General features: G+C 38.8%; 1 protein-coding gene across 1 annotated transcript in view; it reads right to left on the bottom strand.

Moving 5' to 3' along the window:
* The window catches only part of RhoGEF2 (Rho guanine nucleotide exchange factor 2), a 764,869-nt gene that overhangs the window by 35,146 nt on the left and 713,271 nt on the right, over nt 1–16,452 (bottom strand). Inside the window, exon 38 of the mRNA XM_090384978.1 lies at nt 3,463–3,526. Within this exon, the coding sequence (XP_090241104.1) occupies nt 3,463–3,526 (64 nt within the window). The remainder of the gene's footprint in view (nt 1–3,462; nt 3,527–16,452) is intronic.

The following is a 16,452-nucleotide window of genomic DNA, read 5'->3' on the forward strand; positions in this document are numbered from 1 at the left end:
GCATCTTTCTTTAGTGAAGTTTTCAAAATTACAGATGATTGTTTATTAAAGAAACTTTCAAGCATGGCTCCCAGAGTCAATGGCATATACCCAGTAATTTTGAGGGAGGTTGCCAAGGAGTTTCCTTCCCACTTTATTCCAATTGAACCACTGAAGTTAATTATAAGGGCACCTTTAGAACTGGGAGAGATTCCTTTGGATTGGAGACATTCCGACATATCACTAGTACATAAAATAGGTTCTAAGAGCAAAGTCGGTAACTACAAACTGGTTCAACCGACTTTAGTAGTAGGAAAAATCTTAGAGGCAATGATTAAGTGTGCAATTCATTGAGATAGATATAGCATTCCAAATATCATATAAAATGATTTTGTTAAGAAGAAATCACGTTTAACTAACTTGATAGGCTATTTTGATACAATTACTAATGAGCTGGATGTAGGGAACAATTTCAACATAGTTTATTTGGATTTTAGCAAAGCATTTAGCTCTGTCCCTCATGAGAGGTTACTGTATAAGCTGTAACATATTGGGATTATTGGAAAAATTCTAAGATGGATCCCTTAGTGGCTGCAAGGCATATGGTTGTAATTATTGAATATCCTTCAGATTGGTGGAAAGTCAGAAGTGGGGTTCCCCAAGGATTGGTTTTTTGACCACTGTTGTTTCTGATTTTCATAAATGACATTGACAAAGGGACAGAAGGTGTGATGTCAAAATTTGCAGACAATGTAAAGATTTCTAGAGTTGTTAACGATCTGGTACTGATCAGCACTCTGCAAAATAACCTGATGTAGCTGCAAGAATCGGCAGAAAAGTGGTGGCTATGTTTTAATGCAGGAAAAATGCAAGGTCTTACTGTTTTTAACTCAACCCTCACTTGGTGGAGTTGAGTTAAAAACAGTAGAGGAAGAAAGGGATTTTAAAGTTATAATATAGGCAGATATGAAGTTTTCTGAACAGTGTAAACAGGCAGCCAGGAAAGTAGTAGTAGTAGTGGCATGTGATGCAAGAAAGCATGTGTATGAGCTTATGCAGCAGCAGCCAAAAAAAAAAAAAAAAAAAAATCACACCATTCCCTTCAAATGCCTGTCCAGTTCCTCCTTAAATTTATTTAACCTATCAACTTCCAAAACAACAGATGGAAGTTTGTTCCAGCAATTAACCACCCACTGGCTAAAGGCAAATTTCCGCACATCTATTCTACATCTGTCTTTTCTTAATTTGAATTTATGCCCCCTTAGATTCGTAATCTGAACAAGTGGAAGAATCCCATCAGAATTCAGAGTGCTCAACCCATTCAAGGCCTTATACACGTCAATCAGGTCACCTCGCAGGTGCCTAGTCTTCAGCCGCTGCAATTTGCAGAACTTAAGCCTCTCTTGGTAAGAGGATTCCTTCATTCTCGTCACCAATCTTGTTGCCCTTCTCTGTACACACTCAAGCAAATCTACATACTTCCTAAAATGAGGCCTCCAGACCTGTACGCAGTACTCAAGGCGTGGCCTGACCATTGCCTTATACAGAGAGACAATCACCTTTTTTCCTGCTAGAAAAATTCCTATATATCATTGACGAAACCCCATGACCTGCCCTGGCAGCCTGTCTGCACAATTACTCCCAGGTCTTTTTCATTTTCTACCACCTTAAGTGTAGTCCCACACAGCTGGTACGTTTCTCTGGGGTTACTTCTACCCATATGCAGTACTTTGCATTTGTCAAGGTTAAACTTCAGTTGCCACTTCTTAGCCCATCTGCCCAAATTATCTAGATCCTGTTGCAGTAGCACACTGCCATTACTGTCATTAACAACCCTGCCAACCTTTGTATCAAGTCCATGTTGTCCTAATGATAATTTATCAAATGTTATCCTGTAGAGATAGTTGTTGTTGTTGTTATTTGGTTTTTAGGAGCATTAGCAACTAAGGCCATATTGCTCTGGGATATGCGGTGGTCATTCCCTGATCTTTCCGCATCCTCCGTATTTGGTGGTGACGGGCTCGAACTCTGGTCTAATCAAGAAGCGTGTGCTACGCACTGCTGCTCCTTCCCACCTGGCTACGGAGGCGCCTCTGTAGAGATAGGGAGGTCATAATCCCACTGTATAAGACAATTGTAAGACCACATTTGGAAAAAAGTTTTCAAGTATGGAGACCACATTTGAAAAAAAGACATTGGGCTTCTTGAAAGAGTCCAAAAGATGGGCAAGTCGCATGGTGAGATTGGCAAAATAGCAACTGTAAGAGGATAGACTTCCATTTTAGGGACTACAGAGCTTGGCAACCAGGCACCTCAGAAGGGATCTGATTGAGGTTTATAAGGCTCTGAGATGGATTGTTAAAATGAATGGAGGCGGAATTTTCACTGTTATAAAGAATTTATGCTCTAAGGCAGTGTTTCTCAATCTTTTTACTCTCGTGGCACATTTTCCAAAGAAGAAAAATTTCGCGGCACACCTACGTAGTCATAGAAGAAGAAATTTCTAAATTTCGCGGCACATTTGGAAAATTTTGCGGCACACTAATGTGACGCGGCACACCCTTTGAGAAACACTGCTCTAAGGGAGCATAAATTCAAATTGCAGGGGAAGAAGTTTAGACAAGATTGTAGGAAATTTTCTTTTAGCAAATTTTCTGCAGAGGCAACCTGTTCTAGGCTGCCTCTGCAGGTACTTGAGGGTGAATAAATTTCTTTAAATTCAATGGTCAACTGGATAGTTACCTATATGAGGGGGGAAGCAAATAATTTGTATTTTCTTATCTACTTTTTTTTTTTTTTTGCCAGCACAAAAAAAAGCCTGTGGCTCCCTTGTACTATATGGATATTACTACTATTATAAAAGGTTCTGAGTTAACAATAAAGGAAACAAATAAATTTGACAGAATTGAGTAAAAGAGATTCAAAGGATATCAAAAAAGAGAGTATCCCAATTAGGATGTCTCTGACAAGAAATATCAGAATGCACAATGAAATGAGTGTGATTGAAACAACCAGCAATTGAAATTCTTTCAGAACTAAGTGAGACTGATTTGGTGGATTGCAGAAGGAAATAAACATCACTCAGATTAAGAACTGAGGTCATGTATATACTGAAACAAATTAGTAAGATTTTTAAGTTCAGTTCTTTTTTCTGATAAGTCTGTTCCATTAGTTTGGAAATCTGCCCAGGAAATGCAAGAAGAATCTGTATAGTAGTTAATCAATAACAACAGAATGATATTAATCCCGACATTCTTCATAAAATAAAACAGTTTAATAATAGAGCTTGCATCCATACCTCACAGCCGTTTTCTGTCCACTTTATAGCTGCAAGTCCTGTAATAGGACTTGAAGTGTATTATTTATAGAAAATCTTAGAACAATTTAGTAGCTCATTTTGGTTACAATAAGATAACATTTTTTAAAACCACCTGCATTACTTAATTTTCAATATACTAGACTATCAACAGAAGTAAAACTAACCTTGAAGGATTGCTGCAAGTGCTAGTTCTCTAGCATCCTTCTCTCCTTCCACCTCTCCAGCTATCTGTAATAATTTAGGAAATTATTACAATCATTTTCAAGGCAAGCTAGTAAATATCATCTCAATGTTAAAATAATTATTGTCAATTTTAGTTTAGCATATAGTCTTAGTATTTTAGGTTTAGATTTTTACCTCACTTGTTAAAATGTCTTAAACAGTAAAAGTCACTTTAGCTGTTAAGAAGTTTTCTCACTGGATGTTGCTCATAAGAAAAAAGTGTTACTTTTTTCTCATTTTAACAGTTTGCCTATAAAATATATAAGATTTTGTGATGTTTTATCACTTATCTAACACCCTACAGATGTCCAAATCTATACATCTCCCCCACCCCAACAACAAAAACAGAGAGAGAGAGAGAGAGAGAAAGAGACTTTCAAGCTGCTCATCCTAAATTGTGATCAATGATGCGACTAAAATATGCTTCACTGGATAAGACATTTAACAGAAACTGTATTTTTTTACAAAGTTCAAGTAAAAATATCAAGTTAAACTGGAAATTTCAATATTTATATGTTGCAGATGGCTCTTCCTAACAAAGTAGTATGAAAGCAAAATGGAATAATAAAAAATTAAAACCCATACTAACAAGGAAGTATATTTTATTTTAATATGGTAAAAGTAATGTTAAAAACAGAGGTTACATTCTCAACAATGAATTTAGTTAGTTATTTAGTTTGTTTAAACAATGATTGATTTCTCCAAAGAAATAAAAACGTAGCATGCAAAATCAATCAAATTACAATAATAAAGAAATTATTTATTACTTACAAATGTTAAAGAATGTATATACTTCATCATCATCGACTAAATCAATGAATTAATGAGGCTCGTGGTAGAGAAGGAAAATGCAGTATTAGTCTGTAATCAAGTCATAAAGGAGGTTAAGCAGGCGAGGGCAGATTACGAGAAATCTTTGGCAAAGGATGCAAAGAAAAACAGCAACGAGTTCTTTACTTACGTAAACTCTAGAAGGAAAGGGATGAATCAGATTGGTCCACTTAACATAGATGGTTTGACTATTGATGATTATGTTCAAGTAGCTGATAAACTAAATGAGCATTTTGCATCTACATTCGCACATGAGGAGTTATTCAAGGAGGGGAAATACCAGAAGTTTATCAAACTCTGACAGGGAGCTAAGTGATTTTGTAATAACTGAGAGCATAGTGGAGGAGAAATTGTTGAAGTTAAATATAAGGAAGGCACCTGGGGTCGATGAGATCTACCTAGTTATATTAAAGGAGGCAGCAATGGAAGTAACCAAACCCTTACCATAATTATGAGGGCTTCCTTAGACTCAGGGAAGTCCCCATGGACTGGAGGTGTGCAAATGTATCCCCAATTCACAATGGGGGGGGGGGTTCAAAAGGTAACACAACTAACTATAGACCTGTTAGTTTAACTTGTATTCTGGGAAAAATAATAGAGTCACTGGTTAAAGAAGCATTGCAGGATCATCTAGACAAGACTGCAGTAATAGTTAAGACATGGCATGGGTTTGTTAAAGGGAGTTCTTCTCTGACCAATTTGATTGGATACTATGATGTGGTCACAAAGGAACTGGATGCCTTTAATATCATATACTTGGATTTCAGGAAAACTTCTGATACTGTTGCACATGGAAGATTGCTGTACAAATTGGAGCGGAATGGCATTAAGGGCAAGTTGCTACAATGGATAAAGGGATGGTTGAGTGGGAGATAACAGAGAGTGGTAATCAATAGACTTTGTGGATTAATGTTATTAGTGGAGTTCCCCAGGGTTCAGTGCTGGGCCCATTGTTGTTTTGTGTATTCATCAACGATATTGATAAGGGTATATCAGACTTAATGTCCAAGTTTGCAAAGTTGTTAATGACAGTAAAGACAGTATGCTACTGAAAATGGATCTAGATAAGTTAGGGAAATGGGCTGAGAAGTGGCAACTGAATTTTAACATTGACAAATGCAAAGTTCTGCGCATGGGTAGCAGTAACCCAAGGCAAAACCTACCAACTGTGTGGTACTACACTCAGGGAACTGGAGAGTGAAAAAGACCTGGGTGTAATCGTGCAGTCAGATATGAAGTTCACTGATGGGCTGCCAGGGTAGGTCATGGAGTCTTATCAATGATATAGAGTCGGACCTCTCTTTAACGAACTTCCATATAGTTAAAAAAATTTCTATGTAGTGAACGTTTTTGATTTCCTCTTGGTCATTACATTGAAAATAGTTTCCCTATAAAGAAGAAAATTTCCATATGGTGAACTGATTTCGAGAGGCCTGGATACGCATTGTTTGCACCTCTGGCCTTTAGGCAATAAAGCTGATGCTGTATAAAGGACAAATTAAGAGCTAAAAGGATTAAGCATTAATCCTTTTAGAATAGGTGCATGTATACCAATGCTAGATGTGCATCCAGTTGATATGATGGACAGTGCACTGTTGAGTCAGTTTGGTGTGACATAAGCACTGGTAAGCAAAAATAAGAGTAGGAGTGTGTTATAGGCCTAATGACTCGAAGGGATACAATGAACAATTGTACAGAGAAATAGAGTGGGCTAGTAAATCAGAATGTCTTATAATGGGGGATTTTAACTTCCCAGATATTGACTGGAACTTGTGGATTGGTCACTTGCAACACTAGTAAGACTTAAGTGGATTTTTTGGATGATTGTTTTCTGCAGCAGCATGTTCGAGAGGCAACCAGAGAGGGTAATACTCTTGATCTGGTTATCAGCAGTGATCATTAGCATTAGTAGAGGCATTTGATGCAAGAAAGCAAGCTTATGCAGCATCAGCCAAAAAAAAAAAAAAAAAAAAAACCCACTTCCACTTCACCCCTCTGTTCGTTCAAAATACCTGTCCAGCTGAGCCTTAAACTTATTTAGGCTATCAACCTCCACCACAAGGGATGGAAGTCTGTTCCACCAACCAACCACCCGCTGGCTAAAGGCAAATTTCCGCACGGCTATCCTACATCTGTCTTTCCTCAATTTGAATTTATGCCCTCTCAGGTGATTTTCCTGAGCTAGAGGAAGAATCCCATCAGCATTGAGCATGCTTAAACCATTCAAGGCTTTATACACCTCTATCAGATCACCTCGCTGGTGCCTAGTCTCCAGACACTGTAATTTGCAAAACTTAAGCCTTTCTTCGTAAGAGCACCCCTTTGTTCCATTCACTAATCTTGTTGCCCTTCTCTGTACTCGTTCCAGCAGCTCTACATCCTTCTTGAAATGAGGCCTCCAGACCTGTATACAGTACTCTAGGTGTGGCCTGACCATCGCCTTATACAATGGAATAATCACCTCCTTATCCCTGCTGGAAAAATTCCTGTATATCATTGACAATACTCCATGAGCTACTCTTGCAGCCCGTCTGCACTGCTCAGAGAACTTCATATCTGCCTGCACAACCACCCCCAAGTCCCTTTCATTCTCTACCACTGTCAGTGTAGTACGACAGAGTTGATACGTTGCTCTGGGGTTGCTGTTTCCCATGTGTAGTACTTTACATTTGTCAATGTTAAACTTCATTTGCCACCTCTCAGCCCATCTGCTCAACCTTTCCAGATCCTGTTGCAGCAGCATAGTGTCCGTAGTGTCCTTGACAACCCTGCCAACCTTTGTATCGTCTGCAAACTTGGACATTAAGCCCGATATACCATCATCAATATCATTTATAAATACAGAAAACAATAATGGACCCAACACTGAGCCCTGAGGGACTCCACTAATAACATCAGTCCACGATGAGCAGTGTCCATTGATTACCACTCTCTGTCTTCTCCCCCTCAACCACCCCTTTATCCATAGCAGCAATTTGCCTCCAATGTCACACTGCTCCAATTTGTGTAGCAGTCTTCCATGTGCAACAGTATCAAAAGCCTTTCTAAGATCCAAGTATATAATATCAAAGTTATTCCCTGCATCCAGTTCTTTTGTGACTGCATCATAGTATCCAATCAAGTTGGTCAGGCAAGACTTCCCCTTAACAAAACCATGCTGTGTCTGAGCTATAACTGAAGTCTTGTCTAAATGATCCTGCAGTGCTTCTTTAACCAGTGCCTCCATTAATTTTCATGGAACAGAAGTTAAGCTCACAGGTCTATAATTACTTGTGTCAGCCTTTGATCCTCCTTTGTGAATTGGGGTCACATTTGCACATTTCCAGTCTATGGGTACCTCCCCTGAGTCCAATGAAGCTCTCATAATTATGGCTAAGGGTTTGCTTACTTCCTTTGCTGCCTCCTTTAATATAACTGGATAGATCCCATCCACCCCGGGTGCCTTTCTTGTGTTTATCTTCAACAGTTTCTCCTCCACTTTACTCCCAGTTATTTCAAGATTCTTTAGCTTACTGCTAGAGTTGAATACACCTCTGGCATTCCCCTCGCTGAATAACTCCTCATGTGTGAATGTCGATGCAAAATATTCATTTAGTTTGTTAGCTACCTGAGCAGGATCATCAACACTTGACCCATCAATATCAAGTGGACCAATCTGATTCATCCCCTTCCTTCTAGAGTTTACATAAGTAAAGAACTCTTTGCTGTTTTTCTTTGCATCCCTTGCCAAGGATTTCTCGTAATCTGCCTTCGCCTGCCTAACCTCCTTTGTAACTTGGTTGCATATCAACTTGTATCTATCATAGGCTTCTGTGTCATGTGTTAATTTGTATGTATCCCATGCATTTTTCTTCTCTGCCATATGCCTCATTAGTTCATCTGACATCCATTTTGGCCTAAACCTTGAACAATATTTCTTAGTTGGTATGTAAAGCCTAGTAGCTTCCAAGATAAGTTCTTTGAATGCTTCCCATTTTGAATTTGCTGTTGGTAACATCATCAGTTGGTCCCACTGTATAGAATTTAAATACTGTCTCAATCCATCGTAGTCGCCTTTACGGAAGCAATAACCCTTCCCATTTACCCCTAATGGTAGTTACCTCTTTGAGTAAATCCCACTTCAGCACACTGTGATCACTGCCACCTAGTGGTTCATTTATCTGCAGATTCTTAATGCATGAAGAATCACTGCTGATAATCAAATCAAGAGTATTACTCCCTCTAGTTGCCTCCCGAACATGCTGATGTACAAAACAATCATCCAATAAATCCACAAAAGCCCTGCTAGTGTGTGAGTAACCAGCCCCCAAATTCCAGTCAATATCTGGGAAATTAAAATCTCCCATTATAAGACACTCTGATTTACTGGCCCACTCTATTTCCCTGTACAGTTCCTTATTATACTCATCAGAGTCATTAGGCCTATAGCACACTCCTACTCTCAATTTTGATCTCCCAATGTTTATGTCACACCAAACTGACTCCACACTGCACTGTCCAGCGATGTCGACTGGCTTCACTTCCTTGGTTTTTATGTGTTTCTTAACTAATAGCATAACCCCTCCCCCCTTCCTATCCTGTCTATCCTTTCTGTAGACGTTGTACTCCCCAAATTCCAGTTCTGCATCCCTTATATCTGTGTGACACCACGTCTCTGATATCCCAACAATATCTGCCTTCGATGTTTTGAGCAATACCTCAAATTCATCAAATTTATTTACTAAACTCCTAGCATTGGTGTACACGCAAGTATACCTGCACCTGTTTCTATTCTTAGCTACCCTAACACAACCCATGTGTTTACCTGTACCGCAATGGCTCCCAGCAGTCTCTGAAATACCATGCATCTTGTTTTTCAGGCTTCTGCTCATTCTAATAGAAGCAGTGCAAGAATCTCTTTCACCTCTGCCAGTAGCTACTGTCAATCTATTGGTCTTTGTCTCCCCCCAAGCTAGCAGTTTTCCGACCCACCTAACACTGCCTCGATAGCATCAGCAAATATTCTTGCACCCTTTCTATTTAAGTGTATCCCATCCCTGTAGAAGCAATATCTCCTGTTAACAAGTACAGTCCAGGCTGAAAAAAATTCTACCCCTTGAGCCTTGCACAATCTTTCCAGGGCCGAATTGATCGACAAGGCTCTCATCATATACTCCCTCCTATCGTGTCTGGGCAGAATTGCAGACACTTTCAAATTCAACCCTAATTCTCGGCTTTTGTTCAACAGTGACCTGTACTTGTTAAGTAATTCTGCCGGTCTCCTACTATTAATATTATTAGTGCCAACGTGTACAACTATATCACCTTTTGTGCCCTTAAAAGATGATATTCGCTCTACAACGTCATCAACCTTTGCCCCTGGCAGACATACCCTGGTCCTGTTCCACCTATCTTTTTTACAAAGCATGTTCCCCGTTTCCCTGACAATAGAGTCACCAACAACTATTAGTTCCTTCGGGACCAGCGCATTCTGCCTTAGGGGTTGTCTCTGTGTCACGCGATGCCCAAGTGCAAGCTCTGGCGTTGATGTGGGCAGCTGAGAGCTTGATGGGCCCCTCAATTTAGTTTCTTCGAGGGCATCCACCCTGTCCTTCAAGCTCTCATATAGGCCCACAAGAACGCCGAGTTGTTGCCTGATATCGATACACTCCTTGCATCGCGCACACACAAAGACATCCCCCTTGGCAGTATCATGTCCCGTACCCGATTGCTCTGCAAACATCAAGCAAACAGTGCATTTTATAAGGCTGTCAGTCAGAGGACAACTGCCCCCCTCAGTTCTGCTCTGAGCCACAGCACTTCCATTAGCTTGAGCCTTTTGCTTTGCTGCTCTGGTCTGAGTCATGATTCTATTAATTTATTAATTAATTATGTTATGTTATTAATTATATTACGTTTGTAATCTAAGTCGTTATATGTATTTATTTAAACGTACAATTTAACTGCTAACCAAGTTCAACTAATGCTATCTAGTACGGTATATAACCTACGGTATATCTAGTACGGTATCACAATGGCGGGAAAGTTACTAACGGTAGTGGTAGTTACGAACACGTGGAAACCCTTACCGATACTTTTACAAGGCCGAGTAAAGAATAAATACACCAATTTAATCAAAAAATCACAAAATAATGTTATACTACTAAATTTAAATCAAAAGTTTTAGAAAAACAATAATTTCAAATCAATAAATAAGAAAAATCCACTTAGCGGCTTTGAACACGACGGTCACTAGTAGCCTCGTCATTCGTGTATTAAGAATTTTCAGATAAAGAAACCACTAGGTGGCAGTGATCACAGTGTACTGATGTGGGATTTACTTAAAGATATAATTAGCATCAGGGGTAAAGGAAAGGATTTTTGCTTCCGTAAAGGTGGTCTCAGTGGTCTCAGACAGTTTTTAAATTCTGTACAGTTGGATCAACTCATGATGTTACCAACAGCAAATTATAAGTGGGAAGCATTCAAGCAATTAATCATGGAAGCTACTAAATGTTTCATACCTATTAAGAAATATTGTTCAAGGTTTAGGCCTAAATGGTTGTCAAATGAATTAATGAGACTCGTGGCAGAGAAGAAAAATGCATGGGATGCATATAAATTATCAGGTGACACAGAAGCCTATGGCAGATATAAGCTAGTCTGTAATCAAATGAATGGTTGTCAAATGAATTAATGAGACTCGTGGCAGAGAAGAAAAATGCATGGGATGCATATAAATTATCAGGTGACACAGAAGCCTATGGCAGATATAAGCTAGTCTGTAATCAAGTCACAAAGGAGATTAGGCAGGCAAAGGCAGATTACAAGAAATATTTGGCAAAGGATGCCAAGAAAAACAGCAAGGATTTCTTTACTTATATAAACTCTAAAAGGAAGGGGATGAATCAGATTGGTACACTTGATATCGATGGTTCGACTGTTGATGATCCTGCTCAGATAGCAAACAAACTGAATGAGTATTTTGCATCTACATTCACACATGAGGAGTTATTAAGGTTTGAAAATGCTAGAAGGTTATGAAATTGCAGCGGGGTGCTTAATGATTTTGTAATAAATGAGAGCAAAGTGGAGGAGAAATTGTTGAAGTTAAACATAAGAAAGGCACCTGGGGTGGATGGGAATCTATCCAGTTATATATTAAACCTTCCAAACAAATGTTAGCAGCATTTGAAACTTTGTATGGATGCCTCCAGTGGGAAGAAAATGTAACAGAAAATATATCTGAGTGTTTAAAGTTTAAACAAATGTGAACATTTTTATAAACGGTGTACAGTAGAATTCAGTGTACAAACAAAAAATAACCAAATATTTTACGACATAATTCTTAAAAAGAGTACTAATAAATTGTGGGCATCATGTAAGCAGTCATTTAATATGTATGTATTAATAAATTTTTTCATTCCTACTTCTTTCCCATCTTTTACAATATTTCTGAATTTAGATTATTTTTCATTGTTGAAAAGGTCATATTTCTTTATAATGAATTTTTTCAAGGGTACGATTAGTTTCGTTATATAAAGGTCCGACTGTATATGAATTTTTCTAGCAGGGACAAGGAGGTGATTATCCCGTTGTACAAGGCCACACCTTGAATACTGTGTACAGGTCTGGAGATCTCATTTTAGGATGGATGTGAAGTTGCGAAAACGAGTACAAAGAAGGGCAACAAGATTGGTGCTCTTACCAAGATAGGCTTAAGCTTGCAAATTGCAGTGCCTAGAGACTAGGCACCTGCGAGGTGATCTGATTGAGGTGTATAAGGCCTTGAACGGGTTGGGCAAGTTGAATGCTGATGGGATTCTTCCTCTTGCTCAGATTAAGAACCTGAGGGGGCATAGATTCAAACTGAGGAAAGACCATTGGAGAATAGATGTGCAGAAATTTGCCTTTAGCCAGCAGGTAGTTGATTGCTGGAACAGACTTCCATCTCTTTTTGTGGAAGTAGATAGTTTAAATAAATTTAAGGCTGAGCTGGATAAGCATTTGGAGTGAATAGATGAGTGAAAAATTTTTTTTTTTATGCTGCATAAGCTTGCTTTTCTGCATCGTATGCCTCTGCTAATGCTAAATGCACACTCGTTGATCACTCATTGTTGGCTCGGCGCTCATTGGTTTGTTGGATGCACAAGGAGTCATCTTCTTCAGAAATGCTTCAAGAGGCATTTGTTTCTAAGATAATCTTTTCTTTTCTTTATAAATTTTGTGATAGCATGCATAAATTGCAACTAACACGATATGCACGGTGTAACCAGTTTATGGAGCTTAAAAATCACAATTCCAGATGTTGACATTTTCGTAAAGGCAATAACATTGAGTTTACAACCTGTTTATAATTGATTGCACTAACAGAAAAGCCCAATAAAGCAGAAAGTGCAAATTGTTTTTGTTTTATGGTCGTGACTTCCAGAAATGTGCTTAAGAAAAATATCACAAAAGCATTCAAAATTGATTCTTATAACAGAACATATGATAACGATGAAGGTGTAGTGCATTTTAATGATTTAATTGGTAACTAATACAATTTACATTATAAAAATGACTTTTTAGAGAGATAAATAGCTTAGTTATATAGCGAAAATTTCAACTTCTGAGGTCTTGGAACAAATAACTAAAAAACAATGTGTTATTGGATTCACATTACAATATTTTCTATAAATGATGCCGTCTCTGGAACGGATTAATATTGTAAAGCAGGAGTACACTGTATTGTGTAACTACGCGCGTGGTTTGAAATGTGGTGTTTATGAATGTTTAGCATTCGTTTTTTTGGAATTAATGTTCATATTTTCGATTTTGTTGATACCTGAAAAAAAAACTCGTAAACTCAGGACTCGTAAAGTGGGAACTGCCTGTTTATGTCACCTATAAAAAAAGTCAATAAGTTCTTGTGGCCTAAGTAATCTTTTGTGATGGTGATATTGCAAAGATGGATGATAAGTGCTTTATTGTTATTTACTTATATAAAATTAACCTGAAAACAGAATTCATCAAATTAGATCCGAGTTTGATTTACAAAAATTTGTTAGAAATTTATTCTACTAGAAATTTAAGAATTACATAATAATAACCCTCACTTACTGTCTTTGCAGTCATTGAAGAAGTGGTAGAGAAAATACTATGAAATGTTTGACTTCCTTATGCACACATTTCCAATTGGAAATAAACAATTTAACCAATATAAGTTTGAGTGTTTTATTATAGCCAAATAATAAAATATAATTTCAGTTTATCTATGCACCATACCACTCAAGGAATATTTAGTCTCCCTTTCAATATTCACAAAAACTAGATAGCCAAGATTAAAGCTTAGGTATACAGGCTGTCCGTGATCAACATGATTAATTCATCCCGTGAGCGCATCACGCAAAACGAAAACTCGTTAATTGAATATAATAATCAATAGGAAAAATTTGTAAGCTTAAGCTTATTAAAAAAATAAAAAAAATTTATAAATAAATTAAAATAATAAAGTATATGGGCAAAATTAACATGGGAACATTCTGTATAATTAGAAAATTTTAGTGAACAACAATTATACACGCAATGAACAGTTGTAATGGGATAAGGAATAGTCATTAGGAAAATATCTAAGGGCGAGACCATATTTCTCAGAAGTATGGTGAACATTCGACTTACTGAGGGGAGGTCAGGTCGAAATTCATGGAAATTTAGGTAAAGTTCGGATATATAAGGACTGGTTCGGTGGCAAGCAAGTGGAGTTTTTTTGGAGTTAGCAAGTTGGGAAGCAGCGAGCAAGTTAGTAGTTGAGAAGTCGTGGTTGGGAGTTATAGTTAGGTGCAGATATGTAACTCAGGATCCTGGGTATGGGCTTGGCACACCCAGGATCCTGAGCTGGATATCATCATTCTTCTCTTTCTTGGTGATTCCCTTTTACTCTCTCTCTCTCTCTCTCTCTCTCTCTCTCTCTCTCTCTCTCTCTCTCTCTCTCTCTCTCTCTCTCAGGGTAACTCGGGAATTTTTTTTCTTTTTTTGGCTGGTGCAGCATAAGCCTCAGGCTTCCTTGCACCATATAGCTAATACTACTACTACTACTAATAATAATAATAATAACTAGTAGTTCAATGAGAGTAGATAAATTTATAGTAAGTGGGCCATTTAGTATGAATAGGCCACATTAAAGTGAGTTTGGTCGAGGAGAATCTTGGATAATAACAAGGAATCAGATGTGGAAGCTATTAAAGAAAGTGCCTGAAGATCAAGGAGCTGGTCCAAAAACTCGGAGAAATGAAAGTTATTGTAAGTACTGTTTCGTATTATTATTCCTAGTCAAGGAAATAATCCAAAAAAGGGAGAAAGTCATTCTGAAATCCTAACTGTGATAAATTTGACTAGCCTAGGAGGTAGCTGGATAATCAAATTGGATGTCGTAAAGAACTATATATAATTCAATTTAGAATGAGATATAGAACGGACTTGTTGAAACTGTCTATTCCCAGTGGGGGAACATCTGTAAAATGGAAAAGTTTTCTTGTGATAAATTTTGTATGTATTTAAGTCAGTTTCTATAATTAAACATGCAAAATTTTTCATGTGTATGTCAATTGTCTCACTAAATTTTCTAGCTAAATAAATAAATTGCCTGGAACTTTTTTAATGCAGTCAGAGGCCCCAGGATAACTTGTAGTTAACCAGATAAAATTAATGTAGGTGAAAAAAATTGTGTATAAATAAGTAACTAATTATTTGAAATGACCAGAACCGGGATACCAGGGAAACTAGGCAAGAAACCGCATGAAATTTGGAACAAGCTCTTTCAACAATGTTACTGCATCCGGGGCAGCCGATGTGCCAGCACTGGGGACCCAGGGTGCCGGTGTGAAGTGGACCACTGGCAACAGCAGTAAGCTTACTACGCCGAAAAGGGCAATTAATATTGGCGAATGGAATGTTCGAACAGGGCACCACGTTGGACAAAAGGAAATCATCACCCAAGAACAACTTAGGTGCAAGATATCAATTGCGGCATTATCCGAACTAAGGCTCACCGGGTCTGAAACGATGATCATCCAACCACCAGCACCTAACGAAGTGGTTATGCTATTCTACTCTGGTGGTGAGAAACGAGAAGCAGGAGTGGGCTTTATGGTCGATGTTCAGGCCACCAGTAGCGTGATCGCTTTCCAACCAATATCGGACCGCCTGGCAGTCCTTACTGTCAAGGGCACCATCAAGACCCATATCATCTCCGCCTATGCACCAACTGAGACTAGCCTGGACCCGACCAAGAATGATTTTTACAACCAGCTCCAACATACGCTGGATTCAATTCCACAGACAGAAGTGATCATCCTTGCAGGTGACTTTAACGCCCACATTGGCGTGGACAAATCTGGTTGGGGAACAACAATGGGCAAGTTTGGTCATGGAAAGATTAACGACCACGGACTACATGTTATCCTTTGCTGCATCTAACAACCTGATCATCGGAAACAGCCATTTCCAGCACCCTCAAAAACATCAACTTACACGGCGAAATCCATCTGGCAAGGACTCAGCAATCCTGGACTACATTTTGATCAACGCCCGATTTCGCTCATCACTCATGGACGTCCGTGCCATGAGGGGACCTGATTGCAGATCTGATCACTACCTCATCTGGGCTAAGGTGCAGCTCAAACTACGACATGCAAAAAGGTCATCTCGGTCAGCCAAGCTGGACTGGAGGCAGCTAATGAATGCTGCCAACAAACAGGCATATCAGATCGCCCTATCCAACCGCTTTGAGACACTGGCCGCATCCGAGGATATAAACGAAGAAGAAAAGCAGATCTCTGATGCCATCCTGGAATGTGCCAAACCCCTATGCCCACCTGCCCGACGCTGAACGCAACCATGGATATCAGATGAGTGCCTCGATGTCGGGGACAAACGGAAACAGGCAAAATTGGTCGACTTTGAACGGTACTGGCAGTTAAACCGAGAAGTCCGACAGAGAATGAAAGCGGAGAGAGAAGCATACTGGAACCAAGTGGTAGACGATCTTGAAGAGGTGGCGGACTTCTCGGTTTAACTGCCGGTACCATTCAAAGTCGACCAATTTTGCCTGTTTCCGTTTGTCCACGACGTCGAGGCACTCG

This window comes from Mastigoproctus giganteus, chromosome 11 (genome assembly GCF_048544385.1).
Source record: "Mastigoproctus giganteus isolate SK-2022 chromosome 11, ASM4854438v1, whole genome shotgun sequence".
NCBI classification, from domain to species: Eukaryota; Metazoa; Arthropoda; class Arachnida; order Uropygi; family Thelyphonidae; genus Mastigoproctus; species Mastigoproctus giganteus.